We start from the raw sequence: 20,827 nt of genomic DNA on the forward strand, positions 1-20,827 counted from the left end.
AAAATGTCCTGAAAATGCATGAAAACAAAGCTGTGTGTGTGTGTGTCTCTCTGACGGTCAGCCCCCCACCGCACCACTCAGTGTCTGGTTGCTAACGCTAATCCCCATCATTAGTTCAGTTTCTCCCAGGCCCCCCTGACTCACTCAAAGCCAACACGCTATTTTACTGTCCAAGGGAATGTGGGAATGGAGAGTGAGATCTGTAATTAACCTTGATGAGGGCTAATCAGTCTCTGGGACCAGACTCAATAATTGAGAAAAGAAAGTGTCATGGTCGGTCGCCGGAGCAGTTGGTAGAGATTAAGGTTATGTTTCAGGTCAGGACATCCCTCACAGCTGGAGCCAAAGCTAAGAAGGAGAGAGCGACTGGCAGAGGTACAAGTTGAGAGTAGCTGACTAATTAGTGCGGCCAGGGCATTGATCTCTGCGTGCTAGCTAGGATGAATGATAATGTTAGGGTTTTTGGTTAAGGGCTTGTAAGTAAGCATTTCACTGTAAGGTCTACACCTGTTGTATTCGGCGCATGTGACAAATACAATTTGATTTCATTTGATTTCTTACAACATCAAACCAAGTACATATTTACAAAAACATAATCTAACCCTTACATCATGGTACTGAGAAACAATACTACAAAGTCGAAGTCGACCAAATCGATCAGCTGTTGGACATGTAGGACATTTTGGTCAAGCCAAACCACAAAAAGGAACACAAATACATAAACAGAGGACCAACAACAACCCAGATATTTAAAAAGGGCTTTCTCTCCACACCTCTAGTAAAGGAGACTGACTGCACTGCAAGCATCTTGGCACTGACCCATAAAGACCACAGAGGTAATAGAGACCATGTCGAAGTGTGTGGCTGTGGGCCTTTGTGTTTGAGCGCGTTTGGTGTGTGTGTGTGTGTGTGTGTGTGCGTACTTCATTCTAATGGAGTTCTCATTACTCTGCTTCATTCACATGAAGAGTCTTTCCATTTTGTCCATATCAAACCCAGTACTAGTGACAGTTGTCTTATCATTTTTAACAGACTGACTTTAAGTCATGGGGTAGCAGTATGCTGTTACAACAGTGGAATTCACACCTCCCCAGACCATAGTTTTATTTGTTTGACTTGTATCTCTTCTGGAAAGAGCACAGAAAATAGTTAAGTTGAAAGGTTGTGGCCGGAAGAGCTGAAAAAGTAGTAGATGTCTGTTGCCACTGAGGTGTATCAAAACAGCAGTCAAAAATGATGTGCACCTGTAGAATCCTATTACCAGCTTAGCTGTCTGTCTGAGAAGCCATCATTTTGTCAATGCAACGTCTTGAGTTGATGATTTTGAAAAAGGAGAGGATAAAACTATTTGAAGGATAGTAACTTTTAAATGCTGCAATCAAAACTGACCAATTCCACAAAGTATGGCCCAGGGCAGAGAGAGAAAGAAAGACAAGCTCAGACATGACAGTCACAAAGCCTGGGAAGACCCATTCCAATCACTTTCAACCTGAATGAAATGTCAAAGGAAGGACTATCACAGATTGAGAATGAATTAAACAGCTAATGCTACATGACGTTCCCTTCTCCCACTAGAACTGTTGATGTTTTCATTATTTCACAATGTGTGTTTTATTACACAGGTGTCTGAGGCCTGACATCCAGGATTATTTAGCAGGGCTCTACAGTGAGACCATTTTACTCGCACATTTGGCTAAATATTTTCCTGTGCGATCTGGAATTTTAATTTAGGAACACCAGTGCACCTAGAAAAATGTAGGATTCTAGCTTTAATATCTCAAATATGTTTAATTGTGCTCCTAAATGGTCTTGCGGGCGTGCGCCTAGATTTTCAAAAAAAGGTCAGTGTAGAGCCCTATTTAGTACATTAACATGTTTACTTTGCAGATAAAATGGAGTTGAGGACGATACACTTGTTTGACAAGATAGCACTCTTGAAATAGATACGCTCACCCACAGCCAGCTGAGCAGCATATTAGAGCTGTGGGATTTTCTGATTGTATTTATTTTGTTGTTTACCCCTTTTTCGTGGTATCCAATTGGTAGTTACAGTCTTGTCCCATCGCTGCAACTCCCGTACTGAGAGGCGAAAGTCGAAAGTCGTGCGTCATCAGAACCCAGTCAAGCTGCACTGCTTCTTGACACAATGCCCGCTTAACCCGGAAGCCAGCCGCACCAATGTGTCGGAGGAAACACCTGGCGACCGTGTCAGCGTGCACTGCGTCCGGCCAGCCACAGGAGTCGCAAGTGCGCGATAGGACAAGAACATCCCTTCCCGCCAAACCCTCCCATAACCTGGACGACGCTGGGCCAATTGTACGCCGCCCCACGGGTCTCCCGGTCGGCTGCGACAGAGCCTGGACTCGAACCAGGATCTCTAGTGGCACAGCTAGCACTGCGATGCAGTGCCTTAGACCACTGCACCACTCGGGAGGCTGAGGTGTGGATTTTCTGATACAAAACGTGTCACTATTTTGAAACGTCTTCTGTTTAAATCACTGAGAATAATATACCGAAGTATAAAAGGTAATGTCTTATAACACAAGAACATATCAAGGGTAGCCTATACAATAGAAGCTGTAGTTACATATCCATCAAAGCCAATGAACAACTTGCTCTGTGATTTTTACTCTCCTGTTCATTCTCTAGGCTTTTGTTTCCATCCAGTGGCGGACGTTAGTACTGCACCTCACCACAGAGTAGGTTGGGTGCTGTCACTCAATGGAGCAAGATGGGACATTCCATTTTCTAGTGTCTCTAGTATTACATTCAAAATATTGAGCGCACTGGAATGCATGGGCAACTTCATGCTAATCATTTGACGTTTTGTAATAGTCCCAAATGCGTAAACCCTTCCTATCTGACACTCCAGAAAGGCTCAGTCAAACGCTTAACGCGTTGGCAAGAAATCTGATACTGTTTGAACCCAGGTCTGCTGCATCGACGTCAGTCTACTCCTTATATGGAGGTTATCACACTGAGATCAGACTTAAGTCACACACACACGTGTCATACAGTATATTCTCGCATATCAACCTCCACGAGTCATGCGGCTCTGGTTATTCAAAGTATTTCCTATGTATGATCTGACACCTGGCAGAGTTTGCCTGGGGCGTGAGAAAACATTTTACAAATCAAATGTGTTATGAATGGTGACCATGGTGTCGCAAAGGAGTGGGCAATGAGAGCTGACCCACTGGGCAGTTCAACATCTAGTTTGATTTACAGTACATTTGGTTGAGTTGTTAACTAACGGGCATTCAACATGACCAAAAATTTCACCATCTCATTGGATTTAGGCTAAAAAGGTTAAAAAAATAAATTAAAATTCCCTTAAATTTATGACTTTTTTCTAATCAAATCAGTTTTCCAAGTTGATTCTAACAGTTTTTCCACCTGGAAACAATGTTGATTCAACCAGTTTTTGCCCAGTGGGGAAGCTCTTATCTATAATCACAACCAAAATGATTGGCACCCTTGATAAAGATGAGCAAAAAGACTGTATCAAATAAATACATTATGCTGAGCTATATTGTATGCTCAACGTTTTGGGGAAATTATATTATTTTATATTAATACAATTGCTCACAAAAAAAGTATTTTGTTTAACAGGTAATAAATAAAAAGGATAGGTGTCAAAAGTCCGGAGATGAGATGGCTACAGCAAATGTTTCGTTTTGTGGTCAATTAACCATTTCTTTGTGGATTTTGATGTGTGCTTGGGGTCATTTTCTTGCCAGAAGATCCACTTGTGGCAGAAGCAACCAGGTTTTTGACGAAGATGTTCTGTAACTTGGTAGAGTTCGTGATGCCATTGACCTTACCAAGGGCCCCAGGACCAGCAGCCCCACAACATCAAAGATCCACCACCATATCTTACAGTATGTATGAGGGGTTTTTTCTGCATATGCATCCTTCTTTCAAACGCCAAACCCATCACTGGTGTGCATGACCAAAGAGCTCTATTTTTGTCGAATTTGATCATAGCACCCGGTTCCAATCCAAGTGCCAATGCTGTTTAGCAAACACCAGGCGTTTACATTTGTTGGTTGATCAATAAAGGTGTTTTTATAAAGGCTCCTATTGGCATGGAGGTGGCGTCTATTTGTAGATTTGGTGTCTTGGTGACCCCAGGATGCGACCAAGTTCTGTAATTCTCCAACTATGACCCTTGGTCTTTACTTTGCCTCCCGAACCATCTTCCTCACTGTGATTGGGGACAACATACACTTGGGTCCTCTACCAGGCATGTTTACCACTGTTTTATACTTTGTAATTGTTGCCTTAAAAGTGGTAAGCAGTATATTTGTTAGTTTTTTTGCTTTTCCCCATGGTGATGGAGGACAAATGGATTTTACATGCGTGTTACCTTTTTGAACCCCAGTGAAACAGGAAGCCATGAAAAGCCACAATACAGTTCCTTAAATGATGCTTTTTGTGTCATCAGGGGGAGTTGTGATATGCAAAAAAACACATTTCCATGACACATTTGTGTATAACAGGACAAATATATGCACCCCCCCCCCCCCCCCCCCCCCAAAAAAAAAAAAATCATTATTCTTATTGAAAGGCCAATATCTTGAAAACTTGACTGCTGACATGCAAAACATTTTGGGACTGTATCAACAGTGGACTAATGAAAAAAACACTAAAATATAGTTTTTGAATAGAGTTCCCCTTTAAGCTTAGATTTTTTTTTTTTTTACTACAATGTTAAAGCTGATTCAATTTTGTTTGATTTTATTTATAAGAATCATTAGGGATGCTAATCATTTTGATACCATCTTTTTTTAGATTCGTTTTATTACTTGTTAAACAAAATATTTTTCTTTGAGCAATTGTATTAGTAATATAATGTTCCCATACAATACAGCTCAGTATTTGCATTATTTATTTGACACAGTCTTTTTTGCTCATCTTTATCAAGGGTGCCAATCATTTCGGTCGTGACCGTAACTGCAAGCTCTTAGGGACTCTAAACCTCACACAGTGCTCTTATCACTGTTTTTATTCAAGCATCAACTTGAATAAAAACAGTGATATGAGCAAGAGCCGGCAAGAGCAGTGTTATCGCATTATCCCCACACACCTGCCACACAAGATAACATTACGTTTTAAAATGAAGTTGAACATTTTATTATTTCAGCTGGGACTCTGGTCATTTTAAAATGTAGATAACTGTGAATGTACAGTATAGTTAACACACATCGACTTCCTTCTCTCTTCTCTTTAACGGCTGTTGCAAAAGAGGAAATCCACTCTGAACACAAAACCCATTCCAGTAACCAAACAATACATCACACTTGACAGATCACTGTGCAATAACTCAGATAAAAACTAAAACTATTGAGAATTGTGCCTCTTTTGGGGGCACACTGTCATAGGCCCAGCAAACTGACCCTATGAGAGGACAGCACATGTATTTTTCTACTAGCCACTTCAGTCACATCATAATGACTGAGTACCTGAGGAAAGGGGTGCCTCACGCTACGGAAACAGGAGATCCTGCTCCTATGAGCCATTCCGGCTCACCCAAGCCAAGACTCATGCAAGGCTACTTACTTACCTGAGGAAGATGCTCTTGTGTCTGTCTCCCTCTCCTTTACCCCCCCCCCCCTTCTCCACCTCACTGTGTCTATATTCCATTCCTTTACCCCCCCATCTCCCTGTGTCTATCTCCCCCTCCTTTACCCCCCATCTCCCTGTGTATATCTCCCCCTCCTTTACCCCCATCTCCCTGTGTCTATCTCCCCCTCCTTTACCCCCATCTCCCTGTGTCTATCTCCCCCTCCTTTACCCCCATCTCCCTGTGTATATCTCCCCCTCCTTCCCCCCACGTCTATCTCCCCCTCCTTTACCCCCCATCTCCCTGTGTCTATCTCCCCCTCCTTTACCCCCATCTCCCTGTGTATATCTCCCCCTCCTTTACCCCCATCTCCCTGTGTATATCTCCCCCTCCTTCCCCCCACGTCTATCTCCCCCTCCTTTACCCCCCATCTCCCTGTGTCTATCTCCCCCTCCTTTACCCCCATCTCCCTGTGTATATCTCCCCCTCCTTCCCCCCCACGTCTATCTCCCCCTCCTTTACCCCCCCATCTCCCTGTGTATATCTCCCCCTCCTTTACCCCCCCATCTCCCTGTGTATATCTCCCCCTCCTTCCCCCCACGTCTATCTCCCCCTCCTTTACCCCCCATCTCCCTGTGTCTATCTCCCCCTCCTTTATCCCCCATCTCCCTGTGTCTATCTCCCCCTCCTTTACCCCCATCTCCCTGTGTATATCTCCCCCTCCTTCCCCCCCACGTCCATCTCCCCCTCCTTTACCCCCCCATCTCCCTGTGTATATCTCCCCCTCCTTTACCCCCATCTCCCTGTGTATATCTCCCCCTCCTTCCCCCCCACGTCTATCTCCCCCTCCTTTACCCCCCCATCTCCCTGTGTATATCTCCCCCTCCTTTACCCCCCCATCTCCCTGTGTATATCTCCCCCTCCTTCCCCCCACGTCTATCTCCCCCTCCTTTACCCCCCATCTCCCTGTGTCTATCTCCCCCTCCTTTACCCCCCCATCTCCCTGTGTATATCTCCCCCTCCTTTACCCCCCCCATCTCCCCGTGTCTATCTCCCCCACCTTTACCCCCCATCTCCCTGTGTCTATCTTCCCCTCCATTACCCCCCCCCATCTCCCTGTGTCTTTTTCCCACTCCTTTACCCCCCCATCTCCCTGTGTCGATCTCCCCCTCCTTTACCCCCCCCATCTCCCCATCTCCCCGTGTCTACTTCCCCTTCCTTTAACCCCCCCCCCCCCCCCTCCACCTCCCGTGTCTAGCGCCCTCTCTCACTTCAGAGCACTTGTCCATTACTTCATCAGTCTCACCTCTTCCTCCCTCACTTCCCTTAACCAGGACCTCGGTGCTGTTGAGACCCACGGCGGTAAAGGTGTCCATCCCTGGAGAAGTGATCAAAGACAACATGCATTAGTCATGGTTACTACTACAGTCAAACATGTATTATCAGTTTGACCACGAGTTAATGTGCAGTAGCATTAGCTAGATGCTCATTATTACTTATTTATTTTAAATGCTATGGTGGTACAGTTTTTTTTTTTCTCTCTGTATTGTCTAAATTTCCCTAACACTATTAATGTGTAGTAGAGGATCATTGATTATGATAGTGTAAATTAATGTAGAGTGTATCCTCCTCCATACAGATATATAATACATGTTTTATTCTATAAATATGTGATGTAATTCTATGTTGTCACCCTTCTGTGTTGAGGAGTTGTCAAACACGGCGTCATGTTCCGCAGTACTCAGAGGCAGATCCTCATGCCTGTCTCGGAGATCTACGGAGTACCTCTGGAAACACAACAGGGTACAACACACACACACACACTTCAATGGGCTAGAAAACATACAGGCATCGACAGACATAGTTGAACGCTAGCGTTTGGTGTTTGTACAAAGCCAAGTTGAAGCTTTGTTAGACAATGTTAGAATTGATCAAATCACATTGGAATTGAATTTGACAAACAGCATATACATTACTCACCCTTGACCTCTTCTTTGTCAATAAGCATGCTGCTCCAAGCACAAAGGCAGTGATGATGATCACAATCATGATGATCAATCCTATTAAAGAAACAGAAAACAATCCATTTTTGAGCAACAAGATAAAGGCCATGTAAGTCACTCTGGATACGATGACTAAATGACCTAAATGTTCATGTTATTTATAATGTCGGTTACTCTGACAAATGGTTAACCAATTCAGATTTGGTGTCAGAACACACATCGTTGGGCATGTTTGAGACATTTTTAAATGCAATCATGTTACCAATGCGGTTGGACGTTTTTCCCGCAGGGGTTTTTTGTTGAGTAGTTCCCGCCAATCCTTTTAAATAAAGAGAACATACAAGTTGTGTACTGATGGAATCATTTCTAAGTGGATTCACTTCACAGTGGATTCACTTCACAGTGGATTCACTTCACAATGGATTCACTTCACAATAGATTCACTTCACAATGGATTCACTTCACAATGGATTCACTTAACTCTGGTGAGATCAACTCACTTGTATCCTTGGTGGTGCTAGTAGCAGAAGTGCTAGCAGCTGTGCTGCTGGCCTCTGCTGGGGGCTTTTTCGTAGAGATGTCCGGTGGTGAGGACCAGGATGTGGCTCCTGGAGATCCATCTTGAGAAAAATTATTTGTTACTTTACCTCCACCAAAGCAGGTAGGAAATTAGCATCAATCAGAGATGGAGTCAAGACTTAGACCCCTCGAGACCGAGACTGTATTTATCGACTGGTCTCAATACCCAAGACAACGAGATCGAGACTCCATCTCTGGTACCGACCATTGACCATAAACTGACCATAAAGTGAAAGCAGCACCTCCAACATACCTGGACTGGTCTTCAGTGTTGTGGTTTCCGTGGCGTTAGGCCTCCCGGTGGAATTGATTATAGGGATGTTATCAAAAGTTAGATCAGGAACGCCTGAGCTTGGGGTTATGGTGGAAAATGGTAAATCATAGTTGTCTACAGCAGTGGTGTTGTCTCCTGGAGTGGTGTTGTCTCCTGGAGTGGTGTTGTCTCTTGGAGTGGCTGTGTCGATGGCTGGGTTGGAGGCTGAGGTGGGCTGGGGTACAGTGGGATTGACTGGCTGTGTCTGGGCTGTGGTGGTAGAAGTCATGACGAGACCTGGAAAAAGACATGGGTATAGTTTAGAATCAGTGTTGGGGAGTAGTGAATTACATGTAGCTCAACTAGTAATTGAACTACATTTTGCAGTAGCTTGGTGGTAGTTGAACTGAATTCTAATCTTGGTAGTGTTTTCAGTAGATAATAACTTTGTTGCCATGTAACGGTGTAGCTAACTACTGGAACTACACACTACTTTTTTTGCAATAAGAAAAGAAAGTATGGGTGATGTAGGAAATCATTTCCTTGCCTTTTTTCGGTATCAGAGTTTGGGAAACCCTGGTCTATGGCATTTCAGATTTAGCAGAGGAGGCTGGTGGGGGGAGCTATAGGAGGACGGGCTCATTGTAATGGCTGGAATGGAATCATGGAACGGAGTCAAACATGTGGATTCCATGTGTTTGGTACTGTTCCATTAATTCCATTCCAGCCATTACAACGAGCCCGTCCTCCTATAGCTCCTCCCACCAGCCTCCACTGAGATTTAGATATGATCATTTTCACAAAGTAGCTTGGATGTAGTGAACTACTTTTTTAAAGTAGCTTTAGTTAAGTAAACTATACTTCCCTTAAGGCAGGGCTCTACAGTGCGACCATTTTACTCGTATATGCGCCTAAATATTTTGCTGTGCGACCTGGAATAGAAAAATGAAGGATGTAATATCTCAGATATTTTTCATTGTGCTCCTAAATATATTTGTGTGCGCCTGCATTTTTCAACTTAGGCGCACACATGCTCCTTGTTAAAAAGGTCAGCATAGTATGCTTTAGTGTAGCTTATCTTTTTCCAATGTAAAGTAATTGGTAGTTTGGTAAACTATGATTTCAGAGTAGCTTCCCCAACACTGTTTAGAATATATAGAGAAGAATCCATTGCATAGATAGAGCATTGATTACATCTGCAGCTTTTTGGCAGATAAAATGAATTGACAAAACCAGTTGAGAAAACAATCTTGTATTTGTATAATAACCTGCACCAAATAATCAATGACTTGATCTTAACTAAACAAAAACAAGCAAAGTACATCAAAGTAACGTTATACTAGATCAAATTCAACAAGTAACCTAGTGGTTAAGAGCATTTGGCCAGCCCCCCAAAATAAAATAAAATAAATATATTTTTTAAAGATAAAAAATTGCTTTTGGCCAGTAACCGAAAGGTCGCTGGTTCTAATCACCGAGCCGACTAGGTCGATGTGCTCTTGCACAAGGGCACATCAACATGGCTCCTGTAAGTCGCCCTGGATAAGAGCGTCTGCTAAATGACTAAAATGTAAACATACTGTAAATGTCGCAAAAACTGAGAAAGGCAGAGAGGCAGCTTACCCAAAAGGACAATGAGACAGGGAAAAGTAAATGGTATTTTGTCCATTTTGAGTAACCCTTGTGTGTAGTTAACTTTCCCTGGTACTCTGGTAGCCTGCTATAGGCTGTGTCACTAACAGAATGAGGGAGAGCAGTGCAGTCTAGTGCATCCCTCTCATGATGCTGGGCCATGACGCCACAGAGACGATCCAGCACCACAGGATGTATAGAGAAATAGCGTTGCTCAAAGAAGTACCAGGGGAAATTACGCACTTTTATACAAAACTACTTCCCTTCGGGTTCAGAATTCAGCCACATTCTCTCAAAAGCAGAGGAGTAATGATTTTCTATCATCTAGAATTCTGCCCATACCCAACCCCAGACATTTATTGTTTGGAAATAGGTTTTGATTCCATCATTAAAAGAGGACACTGAATTTGGACTCCTGATGCTTGTGTGTGTGGTACACTTACAACGCCCAACACCCTTATCTTACCTCATCTTATGACTGCATTGGGTCATGTCTATCTTTCTCAGGTTGCCACGGATACTTGTTGTTGATTTTGCTGTATTTATGTCTTCCTTGTAACCTCTCAGTTCTTTCCTTAGAAGGCAACAGACAGCAGGCACGTACAGTCGTGGTCAAACGTTTTGAGAATGACACAAGTATTGGTCTTCACAAAGTTTGCTGCTTCAGAGTTATGAGATATTTTTGTCAGATGTTACTATGGTATACTGAAGTATAATTACAAGTATTCCATAAGTGTCAAAGGCTTTTATTGACAATTACATTAAGTTTATGCAAAGAGTCAATATTTGCAGTGTTGACCCTTCTTTTTCAAGACCTCTGCAATCCGGCATGCTGTCAATTAACTTCTGGGCCACATCCTGACTGATGGCAGCCCATTCTTGCATAATCAATTCTTGGAGTTTGTCAGAATTTGTGGGTTTTTGTTTGTCCACCCGCCTCTTGAGGATCTCAAGTTCTCAATGGGATTAAGGTCTGGGGAGTTTCCTGGCCATGGACCCAACATTTCGATTTTTTGTTCCCCGAGCCACTTAGTTATCACTTTTGCCTTAAGGCAAGGTGCTCCATCATGCTGGAAAAGGCATTGGTCGTCACCAAACTGTTCTTGGATGGTTGGGTGAAGTTGCTCTCGGAGGATGTGTTGGTACCATTCTTTATTCATGGCTTTGTTCTTAGGCAAAATTGTGAGTGAGCCCACTCCCTTGGCTGAGAAGCAACCCCACACATGAATGGTCTCAGGATGCTTTACTGTTGGCATGACACAGGACTGATGGTAGCGCTCACCTTGTCTTCTCCGGACAAGGTGTTTTCCGGATGCCCCAAACAATCGGAAAGGGGATTCATCAGAGAAAATGACTTTACCCCAGTCCTCAGCAGTCCAATCCCTGTACCTTTTTCAGAATACCAGCCTGTCCCTGATGTTTTTCCTGGAGAGAAGTGGCTTCTTTGCTGCCCTTCTTGACACCAGGCCATCCTCCAAAAGTCTTCGCCTCACTGTGCGTGCAGATGCACTCACACCTGCCTGCTGCCATTCCTGAGCAAGCTCTGCACTGGTGGTGCCCCGATCCCACAGCTGAATCAACTTTAGGAGACGGTCCTGGCACTTGCTGGACTTTCTTGGGCGCCCTGACGCCTTCTTCACAACAATTAAACCTCTCTCCTTGAAGTTCTTGATGATCCGATAAATGGTTGATTTAGGTGCAATCTTACTAGCAGCAATATCCTTGCCTGTGAAGCCCTTTTTGTGCAAAGCAATGATGACGGCACGTGTTTCCTTGCAGGTAACCATGGTTAACAGAGGAAGAACAATGATTTCAAGCACCACCCTCCTTTTAAAGCTTCCAGTCTGTTATTCTAACTCAATCAGCATGACAGAGTGATCTCCAGCCTTGTCCTCGTCAACACTCTCACCTGTGTTAACGAGAGAATCACTGACATGATGGCAGCTGGTCCTTTTGTGGCAGGGCTGAAATGCAGTGGAAAAGTTTTTTGGGGATTAAGTTCATTTTCATGGCAAAGAGGGACTTTGCAATTAATTGCAATTCATCTGATCACTCTTCATGACATTCTGGAGTATATGCAAATTGCCATCATCAAATCTGAGGCAGCAGACTTTGTGAAAATTAGTATTTGTGTCATTCTCAAAACCTTTGACCACGACTGTACAGTGATGATGGAGCTCATGCAATCTTTTTATGGACAAATAACTACTTACCATAGCAGTAGTCAGTACACTCTCAGAAAATAAATATGCTATCTGGAACCTAAAAGGTTTCTTTAGCTGTCCCCATAGGAGAACCCATTAATTAACCCTTTTTGGTTCCAGGTAGAACCCGTTTGGTTCCATGTAGAACCCTTTCCACAGAGGGTTCTACCTGGATCCAAAAAGGGCTCGAACTGGAACCAAAAAGGGTTATCCTATGGACACAGCAGAAGAACCCTTATGGAATCCTTTTTTCTAAGAGTGTAGTGTTAGCGGACTTAAAGGCCTCATCCTCTCCAGTTGCCTAATAAATGAGACTTTGATACCAATTATTGGTATACAGTCAAACAAAACACTGCAAAATCATGGACATTTTCCTTACAAGACAGAATGTTGAATACAACTTACTCTACCCGTTGTCTAGCTGTGCGGTTGGTCCTTCAGCTGCTCGAAATTTGAGACCAAATATCCACAGGACATAATTGTTTACCCGACTTTTAGAGCACCAGTACTGAAGTTGAAATTTCTATCACCTGGCACATGTGCAAAACTGCATTCAGTGCGTGCATGTCAGATAAAATCAAATCAAATATTGTTTGTCACATGCACTGATGCACCGAATACAACAGGTGTACTTCCACCTTGTGCACGTGACTCCGGTCATGAGCAAACACATCTTGATTGTTACACACATAGACCCACGTTTTGAAGTCAGTTTAACAATGACCTACCATACCCAAAATAACCCCTACCTAACCCTTAAACATGTCAACTTCAATGGGGGTAGGGATGTCCCAAGGATCCCAGATAGCAAGGACCCAATTGGAGGCATCGCCACCTTTCGTTACCATCTCTCCAGCTACATGGAAACAATGAGCAAGTTCGTTTTGCATGGCCCGTGCCCCGAGTATTTACATTTTTTTACATTTTTAGTCATTTAGCAGACGCTCTTATCCAGAGCGACTTACAGTTAGTGAATACATCTTTTTTTTTTTTTTTTTTTTTTATACTGGCCCCCCGTGGGAATCGAACCCACAACCCTGGCGTTGCAAACGCCATGCTCTATCAACTGAGCTACATCCCTGCCGGCCATTCCCTCCCCTAAATTCGACACTCTTATTGCCCCCCATATAAAAACTCCTCACCTGCTTAATAATTAAGGATCTGCTTAAAGTGGACAGATTTGGGGCAGAGATATGGCTCTCGATTCACCTCCCTTTCTCTGATTATGACCTTCATTGGAGATTGGAATGCCGGTTCTATTTTTTCCACAAGAGGTCAGCATTGTATCATAGGCAAATAAAACCATCATCACAGCTCTCTCCTCTAAATTCAAAACGCTGTGTCAATGGAGCTTTTGAGAGTGTCTTGGCAACATCTGACCCAACAGTGAGACAGACGCTGCTGGTACCTTTGGGCGGAAAGTTGGACTCTGACTCAGTCCTCAAGAAACATTCCATGTCAAATGATTTACACTTTCCCCATTAAAACAAGCCAAAGTTCTGAGAAACCCTTTTAATCTCAAATAATGTGCTAGTAATTCATGTAGCTAAATGTACAGTCAGTGCAGGCCAGTGTTGATGTCTACAGAGCCAAAGTAGACAGAGTTGAGGCCTACAGTAAAATAATATCTAAACCAATTGGTTCATAAGATCTCAACATTGGACCGGAGTGTGAGTGTGGTGCTGTGCGGTTAGGTCGAGGTGAGGTCTGGGGTTGTGGGTTGTTCCTGGGGTTTAGACTTGAGTGGAAGTTGAGGTCCGGTTTGGCCTGGTCTCTGTAGCTTTAGAAATTGGGCAACACTAGTAAACCTTTTAGGGATCATTAAGCCTAGTTTTGTCATGCAAAAATATTTTAAATATAAACAAATATATATGTTTTGATAGGCTTTGATATGATATTTTGATAGGCTAACTACAGTGAGATAAGGCGGAATAAAACAATTGAGAAATGTCAAAATATGTCTGGATATAATAGGTTGCTGTGCCTGTGTATAGAAACGTTTTGATGGGTGGAGGAATACAGTTGGATAAGGGTGTGTAGTGTGAAGGAGTGTGTGTGTGTGTGGCAGGTTGACGTTTTTTGGGATGAGTCTTGTCCTGGAGGCAGAACTGAGCGATATCCGCTAGATAGGCCAGCCGCAAAGTCAAAATTGGCTATATTGTAAAAATTTATATAAACAAAAAGGAGCTTTTTGGTCTTCATTTAAGGTTAAGGTTAGGCATTAAGGTTAACAGTGTGGTTAAGGTTAAGGTTAGGGTTAGGTTTAAAATCAGATTTTATGACTTTGTGGCTGCGCCAGCTAGTGACCACTCTGCAGAGCTGCCTCCAGAACAATATTCATGACAAAAAATGCTAACCTGCGTGTGTGTGCCTCCATGCGTGCCTCCATGCGTGCCTCCATACGTGCATGCATGCGTGTGTACCACAGCGTGGTCAGGTCACGGAGCATGGCTACAGTTAGTCTCCCTGTCTGTGTCGGCCCCTGGGCCCTGGCCCTGTAAGAGCAGGGCAGAGCGCTGGGCTGGCTGGCCGGTGACAGGCCCTTGGCTCCCAGCCTCTCTCATACAGTGATCCCCTCGGGGCAGCCTGCCCAGCGAGCCACCGGCCCTTTCATACATTCCCCCACATCGCCCCCAGCCCAAGGCCTTTACCCACCCGCTGCCAACCAACGCAGAGCCACACAACCGTGTGTGCCACCCACTGCTCCCCAGGCAGACCCAGACACCTGAGCTGGCACAGCAGAGAAGGAGAGGAGGGCTGGATGGAGGGATGGAGGGAGAGCCCAGCCAGACTTTTAGCCAGCCAGCTAGCCAGCGATCCCTGCACCCCGTTGCAGCTGTTCCGTCCCGCTCCACAACGCTCCCACTGTTCCACTTCCAATACAGAAATAATTAAAACTGCGCCCATCTCTGTCCTTGCCAGAACGCCCCCTCCCCTCCACACACACACTCCTCCCCCCTCTACCCTCAACTCCTCCCCCCCTCCTAAACCCACCCCAACAGCTGCCTCCACTGCACAGTTGAATTGAGTTATTGACCAGCCTTTTTGTAAACTAAATTTACTGCTTTCGCCCTTTTCCCCCATTGATTTAATCTTCATGTAATTGATTCCTTCTCTGTGGGCTTCTCTCTGCTCTGCTCCCCCTCTCTACCTCAGGTTCCCCCTATGCCTTTAAAGAGCTGCTTGGGAAGTTAAGCGCAGAGCAGTGGTGCACCCTGCTGCCAGCAAGGCAAATAAATACCAATTGCACCATAATAGTAGGTGATCTTGGCCTAATTAAAACATCTTAGTTATAATCTCAGAGGACAGGAAATACCATATAAGGTCATGCCACCAACTGACACAGTATTATCAGGTGTTCATTACACATCCCTGGTGTTATTGTTTTCCCACGTTGCCAACCTCCAGGTTTGGTGCTCGGAAACCTTCCTGTTACCACAAAATTACACAATAGTGATAGCCTCCTTCTGTAATTTCAAGGCAAATGTGTTGTTCCAGAGGACCAGAAATAGGTTCTAGCTTCTCTCTCTCGCATCCGTCTGCCCCTTAATTGCTGTACAAAAAAAATAATGAAGAGTGTTGGCTTCCAAGAGCAGCAACCCTCCTAGTCTCGGCCACTTCCTTTACCTTGTCCTCACCAGGCATTCCGATATAGATTAGCTGGAAATCTTTCCTGCTCTGCCAGGATAATCCCTTGACCGTGTATTAGGAATGATTTAGGCACACTGTATTCCGGGCAGAGCAGGACATGGCTGGATCTCAGCTTTCATTGCACCCCCCATGATTTGGGTGTTCCGATTGTTTTACATTGTTGAGGGGGGGGGGGGGGGGTATTTTGTGGTTGAAGAGGGGTGCAAGAAAGTGGGCAATTTATACTACTTATGCTGGGAAAACAGAGTTCAAAGTCATCATGTGGATGTGAGTAGAGGAATTAGGGTCACTGGTAAAGGGCAGAGTCTGGGCCCTTGGAGGAGAGTGTGTGTGTTTGTGTGTGTGTGTGTGTGTGTGTGTGTGTGTGTGTGTGTGTGTATGTGTGGTTTGAAACCAGGGGGTCCTGGGAGTGAAGTTATTAAGAGGTTTGAAGTCTGAGGGGTATTTCCACATCTTTCAGCCACACGGACCGACGTTACCCACCACAAAGCTGGGTTACATTCATCCGTCAGGATTATTAGTAATATGAATGAGGATTTCAACAAAAGAGCGATGAATGCCCTAGTGTGGGAGATGGAATAAGTGTACATTGACATGTTTTATTGGAGACAGTAATACATACACAAAAAGGTTCCAAAAGGGTTCTTCAGCTTTCGCCATAGGATAACCCTTGTTGGTTCCAGGTAGAACCCTCTGTGGAAGAAGTTCTACATAGAACACAAAAGGGTTCTACCTGGAACCAAAATTGTTCTACCTGGAACCAAAAGGGTTCTACCTGGAACCAAAAAGGGTTATTCAAAAGGTTCTCCTATGGGGGCATCCAAAAACTATTTTAGGTGTATAGACAGTGTGTATAGACAGTGATACATAACATAGAACATCCAATAGAAATGTGAGCTGGAGGATATAGGCATGATGTCCACAGTCGTTTCTGACAGCACTCTGTCAGGTTCTATATAGTTATCTGAGACTCTATAACCTGTGAAAGAGTGTCATCACACAAGGCTGTGTAATAACGCAGTATATCAAGCCTGCACTACCGCAGATCGAATGTGTGTGTGAGTGTGTGTGTGTGTGTGTGGCGAGCTAAAATCAGGAGCAAATGGTTCTCCAACAAGATTTATAATTTTACGACATGATCTCAAGCTGTGCCGGAGCTCCCTGGAGTGGGCCGGGTCAGCATTTGTCATTTTAATTATTCATTCATGGAAACACACTGTGACTGTGTTGTCTTACTCAGAGTGACTGCCTGGGTGTCGAAGCAGTGGCAGTCCCAGGTCCCAAATGGCACCCTGTTGCCTATATAGTGCATTACTTTTGATAGGGCTTTGGTCAAAAGTAGTGCACTAAATAGAGAATAGGGTGCCATTTGAGATGCGAACCCAGTCCCACACCGGGTACATTATACAGCCATGGAAAATCCCTTCGCTGATGGGCCAGTCCCAGGGGAGAAAAGACTGGCTTATTTCACCTAAAGTGAATAGGACAGTATGTGTAAGACAGGGGTTTTAGTGGTTTTGCAGCTCAGTGCCTGTGTTTGAAAGCATGCTCTTTCAGCAACGTGGGTGGCAAGGTTTCTTCTTACTACCATCTCTCCCCAGTATTGTAGTTGGCTCTTTGCACTTGTCAGAGCCATTGCTCACTTGCTCGGAAAATGTTAATATTGTTTCATAATGAAAGCCGAGAGGGACGTTGTTGAATTCCCCCACACACACAGCACAGCCCGCAGGACGAGAGAGCTTGTTGTCATCGCAGATGTCCAAATTCAATTACCATATTTATTGTTTTCCTATTTCTTTCCTGAGGAGGGCATTCTCTCCACGCAGACGGTCCCAGTGCTGTGTTCCCGTAGCTACTCCTCCATGTGAAATCACAGTGTGTCACGTAAACACAGGACAGAGAACAACAAGCACAAGCAAAAAGAAACTTTCCACTCCTTCCTGATCCTCCTCCTTTCTCTCTCTCTCTCTCTCTCTCTCTCTCTCTCTCTCTCTCTCTCTCTCTCTCTCTCTCTCTCTCTCTCTCTCTCTCTCTCTCTCTCTCTCTCTCTCTCTCTCTCTCTCTCTCTCTCTCTCTCTCCCCCTTCCTCTCCTCCCACTCCTTGTTGTCCTTTATTTGTAGCCTAACACTTGGCATTAAATCTTATTATTTTTTGGTAAATAAACCTGTTTCTGGTAGGAATTACACACAACTTAGTGTGAGGTCCTTTTCATAAAGGGGCCCTGGAACCTTTAATCTAAAAGGTTTTCTATTTGTGCTGCTTTGAAAGAGAGAAAACAGGTTTTCCTCGCACTTCTGGGGGTGAGTTTGGGATTCTGTCTGGGCATTGTGGTGAGAGTTTATTCCAATAGGCTGCATTTCTTCCTGATTTCTCCCCTTTGTTCTCAGCTATGCTGTAAGTAGTTCCAGGTCCCCCCCCCCTCCCCCCACACACACACAAACACACACACACTCATCTGTGTGTGCGTCTGTGTGCGTGTGAGGGGCAACGCGACATGACACCTGCTGTTGGGATGAATGGGGTCAGCGGCAGGGCCCATCCAGCAGCTGCCTCTTCCCACTGCAGCCACAGACACTCACATTGCCAGATAGAGCCCTGCTAGTACAACCACAACCAGAACCAAAGGGACTGGGGCCCCACATAGCACACAACATAGCACCCCCTACCACCACCCACTGTCACTGCAACCTCAGAGAGAGCAGACAGTGCAGGAATGGACATGTCATTATGCTGTCACTGCAGAAAGGGTTGGGGATTAGAGAGGTGCTGAGAAACACGACATTTGGTTTGTTTGGTCTGACCTGTCTGACCTGTCTGTGCTCTCTTGCTGTGTGTGTGTGTTTGTGTGTGTAGAGTGTGTAGCTGCTTGTTTTAGCCTGATTTCCTGCCATGATGGGTTATGAAGTGGGCATGACCATGTTAGTAAGTCAGAAGTATTATTGTGACCAAATATGGATTCAAAGGCAATTGTCGCTCCGGAATCCAAAATCATGAAACGCCTATTATTGACTTCCATTCCCATGTGAAGGGCAAGAGAAGCCACAATACATTACAGAGCCCACACAACATTAATAATAACACACTTTATTGGTTGGTCCCATTCAACAATTATACCTTTATTCCACCACACTTTACATAATCAAACAGCCGATCTCTCAAAATGCCTTAGTTAATTAACATGACTTAACAAATACATGCATTTCAACAGCTTTCTGTTATGTAGCCTATCTATGAACCAATCTATGGAGAAGTCAGGGAGATGCTGCTATCTATGATCCATTTATGGAGAGTCAGGGAGATGCTGCTATCTATGATCCCATTTATGAGAGTCAGGGAGATGCTGCTATCTATGATCCCATCTATGGAGAAGTCAGGGAGATGCTGCTATCTATGATCCCATCTATGGAGAAGTCAGGGTGATGCTGCTATCTATGATACCATCTATGGAGAAGTCAGGGTGATGCTGCTATCTATGATACCATCTATGGAGAAGTCAGAGTGACAAATATCCTCCCTTATCTTTCCACCAGAGGTCAGCCTTTTAATAACAAATAATGGACGTATACACTCCTCTCAAATAATAGTCCCTATGGAAAACAACCTCCAGAATGGAGGTATCGTGTACACCCACTGGCCTGTCAGAAAATTAGCTAATCACTCACTGCATGAAGTCCCTATCAAAATCTCTTATGCTGACAACATGTGTATTGTGAAATTGGTTACGAATGCCAAAGCAGCAGTATGGCAGTGCGTGTGAAACTTGTTCTTACCCATGACCTTTTCCGAGACAATAAGCTGGGAACTTAAACAAAGGAAAATTCCATGTCATCACAGAGCGTTTTGAGTCTGAAGCGCGTCAGGCAGACTACAGAGTGTGGTTCCTTGACGAGTGTATTTGTCAAATGAGTGGCTTCTTTGACTTTGACTGACATCAAACAGTAGACCACTAATGGCGCCGAGTAGCAATCTAGGGTCTTTGTTGACTAACTGAAGAGAGGCAAATGATAGGTTAAAACAGAACGTTACCACACTTTCCAGTTGTGTGAGGAATTCTTAGCATTTCTCGGCTTTTACTATGTTGTGATAGTGACACGCCACCTCAATTTACCCCATTCACCCCCAATCTACCTCATGAATTGTCCATTGAGGCTGCCTTCAACACAAATATATTTTCCTCCTAGAGTTCTCCTGTGCTGCCTCGACACGGCTCGACCCAAAATGGCCGCCAGTAACTACTTCACAACAGTGTTATCAGTCAGAACCAGAGGCACCGTCAGAGCTGCGTTTGTTGCGGTTGTTGTATGGGCCTGGTCCTTTTGGAGAGTTTGTACTGGTAGTACATGGAGGTCTTGGAGTGAGAGGCTCTCCGGGGCCAGCACGTGTGGCCGTCCCCAGAGTAGTCCTCCAGACACTGACAAGTGTAGGAACCAGCGGTGTTGAAACACTGGGAATGACGGCTACACAGATGAGTACTGTCCAGACACTCGTCCTTATCTGGGGAAAGAGAGAAGGATACGATGAAATGATGAGAAAGGGATGATTATCGCACCAGGCAATAAAAGCTAAGAGTATTAACATCAATATATAAGTATTATTTTGTCAGTCCCATCATAACTGAAACAACTATATCTAAAGTATCAACAGATCTGAATTCAAATCAGTAAATCTCCATTGAATCTAACACTGAGACACGTGTGGATGTTTGTAGAATGTTTTCCAGATGTTCTAATCTACAGTACCAGACAGCATCTGTGTCAAAGTCAGCTTTGTGTTTACTTCTCTTCTCTCTCCTCTCTCTCTCTTCTCTCTCTCCTCTCTCTCCTACTCTCTCTCGCTCATCCTCTCTTTTCTCTCTCTCTCGCTCTCCTCTCTCTTCTCTCGCTCTCTCCTCTCTCTCTTCTCTCTCTCCTCTCTCTCTTCTCTCTCTCCTCTCTCTCC

General features: G+C 44.4%; 2 protein-coding genes across 4 annotated transcripts in view; one reads left to right on the top strand and one right to left on the bottom strand.

The window, feature by feature from the left end:
- LOC311110031 (uncharacterized protein) overlaps positions 1-10,122 on the bottom strand; it is a 28,951-nt gene extending 18,829 nt beyond the window's left edge. For all 3 annotated transcript variants that reach the window (XM_084188560.1, XM_084188559.1, XM_084188561.1), the window contains exons 1-7: positions 10,025-10,122; positions 8,402-8,698; positions 8,070-8,189; positions 7,832-7,888; positions 7,547-7,626; positions 7,260-7,353; positions 6,873-6,944 (exon numbers count right to left, since the gene is read on the bottom strand). In XM_084188560.1, the coding sequence (XP_084044686.1) occupies positions 6,873-6,944; positions 7,260-7,353; positions 7,547-7,626; positions 7,832-7,888; positions 8,070-8,189; positions 8,402-8,698; positions 10,025-10,070 (766 nt within the window). In that variant the 5' untranslated portion in view covers positions 10,071-10,122. The remainder of the gene's footprint in view (positions 1-6,872; positions 6,945-7,259; positions 7,354-7,546; positions 7,627-7,831; positions 7,889-8,069; positions 8,190-8,401; positions 8,699-10,024) is intronic.
- The window catches only part of LOC311110029 (FRAS1-related extracellular matrix protein 2-like), a gene marked incomplete at its 5' end in the record, with an annotated part of 136,873 nt that overhangs the window by 90,649 nt on the left and 25,397 nt on the right, over positions 1-20,827 (top strand). The window lies entirely within an intron of this gene.

Source organism: Coregonus lavaretus (assembly GCF_964263955.1).
Source record: "Coregonus lavaretus genome assembly, contig: SUPER_35_unloc_1, whole genome shotgun sequence".
In the NCBI taxonomy this organism is placed as follows: domain Eukaryota; kingdom Metazoa; phylum Chordata; class Actinopteri; order Salmoniformes; family Salmonidae; genus Coregonus; species Coregonus lavaretus.